Source organism: Zingiber officinale, chromosome 11B (assembly GCF_018446385.1).
Source record: "Zingiber officinale cultivar Zhangliang chromosome 11B, Zo_v1.1, whole genome shotgun sequence".
NCBI lineage: Eukaryota > Viridiplantae > Streptophyta > Magnoliopsida > Zingiberales > Zingiberaceae > Zingiber > Zingiber officinale.
Window position 1 is genome coordinate 2655250 of NC_056007.1, and position 8055 is coordinate 2663304.

The 8055-nt window shown below is 40.2% G+C and overlaps 1 protein-coding gene and 1 long non-coding RNA gene across 2 annotated transcripts; both read left to right on the forward strand.

Moving 5' to 3' along the window:
- Window positions 1–4908: 4908 nt before the first annotated feature.
- Window positions 4909–6120, forward strand: LOC122035293 (superoxide dismutase [Cu-Zn]-like). The gene is made up of 4 exons (XM_042594707.1): window positions 4909–5075; window positions 5607–5695; window positions 5829–5930; window positions 6035–6120. The coding sequence occupies exons 1-4, from the start codon at window positions 4909–4911 to the stop codon at window positions 6088–6090; spliced, it is 414 nt and encodes a 137-aa protein (XP_042450641.1). The 3' UTR covers window positions 6091–6120.
- A 204-nt stretch (window positions 6121–6324) lies between these two features.
- Window positions 6325–7685, forward strand: LOC122034193. Its single transcript, XR_006126647.1, has 3 exons — window positions 6325–6337; window positions 7481–7527; window positions 7647–7685. It is a non-coding gene; the product is annotated as an uncharacterized LOC122034193 (long non-coding RNA).
- Window positions 7686–8055: the final 370 nt, after the last annotated feature.

Here is an 8055-nt window from a genome sequence, read left to right on the forward strand (position 1 = left end):
TGTGAGACTAAATGCCTTTGTGTTTGGTCGGTTTAAAGAACTCGGCCAACCTTTGCCCGCCAAACTTATAGACTTGATCGGTCTATTACATTCATCTGACCTCTGCCTCATGTGTGCAAGGTTAAGAACTTTCACGCCCGGCCGACTCTCTATGCTCTGTCGGTTATGTATGCCCGATCGAGTACCCGTTCTCGATCGGTCTTTGCTTACTGAACTCATATGTTCAAATGACCTTGCCATGCTCCGGACCGCCTAAGGTTAAACTTTCCTTACGCCGGGTTGATCCTTTATGCTCGACCGACCATTCATACCCGGTCGGTCTTTTATATTTGGTCGGGTCCTTCCTTCCGGTCTTATATGTTTCGCAGATCCACTGTGATCGGTCGACCATTCATAACCGGTCGATCTTTTATATTTGGTCGGGTCTTGCTAGCCGGTCTTATATGCTCGGTCGATTTATTAAGTTCGACTGATCTCTGTTTACCATACGTGTAGCGATCCCCTTATCGGGTCAGACCTTTTCTGGGCGACCCCTTATCTTGACCTTTTCAACCTTCCTCATCCTTATTGTCCCCTTTACCTTCTCCTGCAAAGGGTCCACTCATCATAACCCATATCAGTGGTCGATGCCCCATCAGCATATAATGCTATATTGGGTCAGTCGGCCTTGAATGAATTCAGGGCAGCCATTTCTACTTTTCATCAGAAGATTAAATTCCCTGTGGATGACCAAGTGAGCGAAGTCAAGGGAGATCAAGTAATGGCATGCAAATGCTATGTGGAGGTGGTTAGTGTTGGATCGTGAAAATTGCTAGAGGGGGGTGAATAGCGATCGAAAAATTATCATATCGAATTAGAGTACGTACAGCAGAAAAATAATAGAAAAACAATGCTAACACAAACCAATTTACTTGGTTCGGAGCCTTGGTCGACTCCTACTCCAAGGTTCGCACTCAACGAACTCGTTGAGTACTTTCGTTGGGCAATCACTAATAGTTCGCAATATCATATTACAATATTTAGTACCAAAACTATTAAGAAAAATATCGATAATAATGAAAGAAAGAGAACTTTAGCAGGTTGTCGGAGAAGCAGCGTCGTAGGAGCACAGTGCAGTAGAGCAGTTGTTGGAAGAAGTTGTCGTTGTTCATTCTTTGCTCCAAGGCTCACCCTCATATAGGAAGCTCCAGGCACTCAGATCCCTTTCGGGCACTTGGGCTGTGACGTAGCCCAGCCAACCAGTGAGCTCCACATGAGACGACTGCAACGGGATAAGATTTGCACTCCTGGCGCCCAGACCCCTTCCGGGCTCTTGGACCTTCGGGCGCCCGGATCCCTTCCGGGCGCTCGAACCCCCATTTTCCAGCAATAAACTTCCTACAAGAAAACATTAGTCCGATGCAAATGCAAATTATACTATCCTATAAAACAAAGTATTAGCACAGTTATAGTTAAAGAATAGTAATTAGATTCCATCTTATCGAGATCGAAATCTAGTCAAGATCTCAACTTAGATTTCTGAAATGGTTCTAAGTTGGATCAACACCTAAGTTCCCTAACCGGGAGCGCGTCCTCACCAAGTCACTCCCCTCCAGTGACTTACCTTAACTTACCTGCCAAACGTCCGGTCAGCCCGTCGACCCATCTAGACTTCGTACCAGCTATTAGGTCAGCCTGTCGTCCTAGCTAGACTTCGTGCCAGACATCTGGTCAGCCCGTCGACCAATCTAAACTTCGTGTCATCTATCAGGTCAGCCCGTTGACCTAGCTGGGCTTTGTGCCAGCTATCTGATCGGCTCGTCGACCTAGATGGGCTTTGTGCCAGCTATCCAATCGACCCGTCGACCTAGTTGTGCTTCGTTCCAACTATTCGATCGGCCCGTCGACCTAGTTGGGCTTCTCCTGCACACTTCATCAAAGTGTTAGATCACAATGAAACTAACTTAACCTACTTTTTCATTCATCAAAACTTGAGTTAGACTGTCAGTGCTAACTGCACCAACAATCTCTCTCTTTTTGATGTAATAACAACCTGAGTTAAGTTAGTAAAAAAATATGCAAAACCATAAGCAAGTATAAGACATGGTTTTTAAGTTAGCTTTGTTTTATGTTTCATATTTTGTTGCTAACTAACTTAAACCACCTAACCCTCCCCTTTTGGCATTCATAAAAAATATGCAAGCATAGACAGGTTTCAAGTTGACAACAGAAAATAAAAAAATTTAACATCAGAGAATGATAATACAAAACATTTAGGTTGACATAGGGGAGTTAACTTATAAGAAATAAGTCAAAGACCTACAGATCAGAAATAGTTTTCAACATCCTCTAACTTTTTCAAAATAGCTAACTTTTGTCAAAAATACTAAGGCAAAAGTCCTACTAACCTTGTAAAATTAAATAAGTTTGTAAAATTAAACAAATTTTCAAACATAAGATGAAAAATTAAGCCAATTTTCAAACAATAATTAATCCTCCCCCTGAACCTGATATTAACAAAACTTCAACTATCTAACCCATAAGATACTTGCTGACTATTAGAAGATAGCAGCTTTCACTTGATTAGTCAAGTTAAGTTGATTGTATTCAGTTAGTGTTTAACTAAGCTAAAATACTTAACCTGATTAATATTTGTTTGATTTTTAACGCCCATACTTATGATGTGCACTGATATAAGCAGCTTTAAGTCCAAGCAATCTTCCTATACATCTCACCCCTTTCTAAGTTTAGAAATACACAAACAAGTTAGCCCTAATGTGTTGGTGAGATGCTCAAACCTTAGATCTATAGGAGCATGCTTTCTAAGGGATTGATCTATTATAAGGTTAAAGCTAATTTTCAAAAATTCTAAAAATGGAATTTTGAGAAATATATAAAAAAATTTATCCTAGAATTTTAAAGTCACTTTTTGAAAACAATTTGTCAATTTAAGAATCCTAGTCTATTAAATACATTCCTAATTTTTGATGTAGATTACTAAACTCACTTTCTAGGAGTGGTTTAGTGAGTATATTAGCTAAATTAGACTTAGACTAAATGTATTTGAGTTCAATATTTCCTTTAGTGGCATGATCCCTGATAAAGTGGTGCCTAATTTCAATGTGTTTGGTTCTTGAATGATGCACAGGATTTTTTGTTAAATTAATTGAGCTAACATTATCAATTAATACTTTTACATTTGTAAGGTTTAAGTTAAAGTCTTTTAAGGTGAGCATTATCAATAATAGTTGTGCAACACATTCTCCTATAACTATATATTCTGACTCAGTAGTAGATAGAGCAACACATTGTTGCTTTCTACTAAACTAGCTGTCAAGTGATGGGCCCAATAGTTGACATCCACCACTTGTACTTTTACGATCTAACTTACAGTCAGCGTAATCGGAGTTAGAATAACCTATAAGTTCAAAATTGTTAGTTCTAGGATACCAAATTCCTACATTGGATGTTCCTTTAAGATATCTAAAGATTTGCTTGAGTTGAGTCAAATGAGATTCTTTAGCATAGGTTTGGTTTCTAGCACACATACTAACTACAAATAAAATATTGGGTCGACTTACAGTTAAGTATAGTAGGCTACCTATGACACTCCTATAGTATTTTAAGTCAATTAATTTTCCATTAGGCTCGTCATCTAAGATTGTGTTAACTGCCATAGGTGTTTTTATTTCTTTAGTATTTTCCATCCCAAATTTTTTAAGTAATTCTTTAGTATATTTTTGTTGATAAATGTAATTACCTTCATTTGTTTGTTTGATTTGTAATCCTAAAAAGTAAGTTAATTTACCTACTAGACTCATTTCAAATTCTTGTTCCATTAGAGTTGTAAATTCTTATAAAAATTCAGAGTTGGTTGATCCAAAGATTATGTCATCTACATAGATTTGGACTATAAAGATATCCTCTTTTATTGATTTGACAAATAGGATTGGGTCAATTTGACCTTGGTTAAACCCTTTGGATATTAGGTAAGAGGTCAACCTTTTATACCATGCCCTAGGTCCTTGCTTAAGTCTGTATAAGGCTTTCTTTAGCTTAAATACATAGTCAAGATGATCTAAATTTTCAAACTCATATGACTATTCTACATAGACTTCTTCTTTTATTAGTCCATTTAGAAAGGCAGATTTGACATCCATTTGATATAGTTTAAACCCATTATGGGCTGCATAGCTAAGTAACATTCTAATGGACTCTAGTCTAGCTGCTGGGGCATAAGTTTCATCATAGTCAAGTCCTTCTACTTGACTAAACCCTTTAGCAACTAGTCTAGCTTTATTTCTAGTGATTTCCCTAGTTTCGCTTAGTTTATTTCTGAACACCTATTTTGTTTCTATTATCTTTTTATTTTTAGGTGGCGATACTAAGTCCCAGACTTGGTTTCTTTCAAATTGAGTTAGTTCTTCTTGCATAGGTATGATCCAGTCTGGGTCATGTAAGGATTCAATTATAGACTTGGGTTCAATTTTTGAAATTAGGGATATTTGACTTAGGTTCACTACAACAAAAACCCTCATAGACATCGGTGGAACAACAACAGTTTTAAGCAAAAACCGATGTATTTGAGTATTTTACACCGGTTTTTCCAAAAACTGGTGTCTATGAGCGCAGATTTTCGCCCATAGACATCGGTTTTTTAGCCGATGTCTATGAGCGCCCTGTTTTTTGTTAATAGACACCGATTTTAACAGCGGTTTTTTAAAACCCGATGTCTATAAACCAAAATAAAATAATATAATTTTTCCACCAATACTTAGCCAAATTTACAACACTTCACTCTTCCCTCCAAACCTAAACCTATATCGCGCCGTCCACCGTATACCGTCGCGACGCCAACACCACTTTCCTCCTCGCCTCATCTCCCTCTTCCCCTTCCTAGATCTACATAAGATGACATCTTTTTCGTGGATGGAGGAGGATGTGCTACGGTGCTGCGGTAGCAAGCGTTTCGCCAAGGAGCTCGCCTCCACCTCTCCGTTTTCCGACCTCCACCATGCAATCCAGTCCGCCCACGGGATCTGGTTCAATAAGGTCACACTTTTGACCTCTTCTTCTACCTCTTTCTCTTTTTCAGTGTTTTTTTTTATTCTTCCTTCCAACCTCACCACCTTTCTTCTTCCATAATTCTATCTTTATATTTGCTTTTGTTTTCTTTAATCTGAATCTCTTATTTCTGCCCCATTGTTGTTTTGGTGCTCGATCATCTAGTAAATCTCATTTATTTTTTCCTTTAATCCATTTATCAAAGGTATACTTTCCGATCTAAAATTTGTCTTCCATCGTATTGTTGTTTTGTGTTCGATCCTTAGGTTTTATCTCTTTTTTTTTCTCGATTTTAACTTATGCGGCTGCTTTGATTTGATTTGGTGAAGAAAAAGTGGAGTTTTCTACTAAGATTTGATGGGTTCTCTATCTATGATGGAGTGAGAGCTGATTTCGTCTCAAGTTTGATGGTATTTGTTTAGCGTTTAGTCTGGCGATTGTTGAGTTGCTTTTCTTTTTGTATCTGGAAGACGAGATCGATTATTTCTCATCTAGTGGCGATGCTACTTATTTTGAGACATTTAATGATGTCTTTAACCGTGTGTTTGATGTCTGCTGTGTAGAACACCTAAGGAAATGGTGAAGGCTGTTGCTATCTTGGGTAACAGTGAGGGTGTTAAGGGCATAATTTACTTCGTCCAGGAAGGAGATGGTGAGAAATCTCTTGAAATACTACTTGTGGAATGCTAAATTCCTTTCAGATCTAGGGTTTCAACTTCAACCATTTTGATTTTTCTGTGAATTTGTGATCCGATCTGATTTTGGAATGTAAATCTCTGTGATAGGTCCAACCACCGTCACCGGATCCATCACTGGCCTCAAGCCTGGGCTTCATGGCTTCCATGTGCATGCTCTTGGAGACACTACCAATGGATGCATGTCAACTGGTAAAATTATTTACCTTTTCCTTCATGGCGATCTACTGAGTTACAAGTTTCTGATTGAAAGGATTAAATTACTGATAATGTACTCATGCTCTTGTATACTACAGGGCCTCATTTTAATCTTGCTGGAAAGGAACATGGTGCTCCTGAAGATGAAAACTGACATGCTTGTGATCTAGGCAATGCCACTGCTGGCGAGGATGGTAAGTTGCTTTATCATCAGCTAATGATGTTACTTTTGTTATCTATTTTTACCCATATTTACTATAACACTTTTTCTCGTAACAAAAAAAAAAAATCAAACTATGGCTTGATCAACATTTTTTACTGCTTCTCAGGATACTGATTGGTTGCAAGTTCAGTGGTACTATTCCTATTGAACTAGGCAATCTATCCTAGCTCCAGACCTTGTTAGGATGTAATTGTTGGAACCCCAAGGTTGTTTTGGTGTAATCAACAAGTTAAGTTAGGTCCTGCGTTGTTTTTAACCTTGTGTCTAAGTGTGCAGGAGCTTAGGAGCACAGGTACTCGAGCGAAAGACGCAGCTAGCGAGAAGGACGGCACGCTGTGCGTCCGAGGGACGAGGTGCTGCGGAAGAGTACACCGGCGGACGAGAAGGAAGTGTGCGCGGTGGTTCCGAGGTACGAAAGCCAGAGCGGAAGATTGCTCGGGGAGCAAGAGACGCAGCTAGCGCGAAGGTCGGCACGGGGTGCGACCGAGGGACGAAGTCTACGGATGAGTACCCTGGTGGATGAGAAGGAACACGCGGCAATTCCGAGGGACGAGAAGCCGGAGGGAAGCACGCTCGAGAAGACCGGAAGATGGGTTCGGGTGAGCCCTATTCCAGATGGCAGAGATCACCCAAGCTAGCGGAGCCGGAGCGAACAGACCCGGACCAAGACAAGCCGAACTGAGACGAGTTGAACCGGAGTCGAAAAGTCAACTTATGTTGACCTTAGGGCTCTGGGCGCCCGGAACCATTCCGGGCGCCCGGAACCGACCGGGGCGCCCGGAACCGACCGGGGCGCCCGGAATCGACTTTTCAACAGGATCGAGTTTTGACTCGATCCGACCGTTGGAGGATAAAATTTATCCCCCCCAGGGCGCCCGGAACCCTTCCAGGCGCCCGGACCAAGACTATAAATATAGCCTTGGTCCAGAAGCTTAAACAGAACTCACTGATTGTAAATCCAGTGCTTGCACACTCTCTTTTAGTCTAAGCTTCTGTTTTCTGCACTTCAACGCTGTACGAGGCTTCTCCGCCCGAAGGAGTTTTATTGAGCTTAATCTTCCTTGGATTAACAACCACATCGGTTGTAACCAAGTAAATCTTTTGTGCCTCGCTTTTCTTTATGCTTTTAATTTATCTGCTTAACTTAATTATGCAAGTGTTAGCCTAAAGAGTTCGAGGAGGGTTTGTTTTCCTTTTTGTGTTAGCAGGATATCCAACAACCCCCTCCTAGCCGGCCCAACGGTCCTACAGTAATTTCCACTGTCTTACTATTTTTGCTAACTGAGGAACAGGAGTCTAATGATTCAAACCTGTGTCATAGATCATTAAATGCAAACCATTTTACTGGTAGAATACCTGCATCCCTGGGTACGCTTGCCGACCTCGTATGGCTAGACCTGGCAAACAATCACCTCAGTTTTCCATGCATGATAAAAAAAAAACTTACGCGGTGAAGAATTAACGATGATGAAATATGTTCTTATCAGACACTTGAACAAGAATCATCTCTCAGGTCCAATTCCACTAAGCCTTTTCAGCTCTAGCATGAATGTTAAATATATGTAAGATATATCAACTCTATTGCCACCTGAAGCTTCCTTGTAATAGGCTCTCTGCATACTAACTTCTTGTTTGCATTCAGACTGCTTGACAGCAATAACCTTTCTGGGGTTATTCCAGAATCAATTGGACTTCTTCAGAAACTCAAAGTTTTGTGAGTGCCTGCTATTAATTTCCAGAATTTGACTTCGTTGTCAGTGGTTTATCAAGAGGCAAAAGAGAACTCTTTTTGAAGTTCTTGAGAAGGTGAAAGCCGGTAAAACCAGAAAGTTCATACCTAAATTGGAGCACTCTTTCGACGTGCATGGTATCCGGAATAGATGAATTACTGTAACT

Excerpts from the sequence above, each read along its gene's own strand:
- LOC122035293 (XM_042594707.1), top strand. The coding sequence starts at position 4,909 with ATGGAGGAGGATGTGCTACGGTGCTGCGGTAGCAAGCGTTTCGCCAAG. Across the intron at positions 5,076-5,606 it reads ACCTCTTTCTCTTTTTCAGT|AACACCTAAGGAAATGGTGA; the intron begins GTTTTTTTTTAT and ends TCTGCTGTGTAG. Across the intron at positions 5,931-6,034 it reads CAATGGATGCATGTCAACTG|GGCCTCATTTTAATCTTGCT; the intron begins GTAAAATTATTT and ends TGTATACTACAG.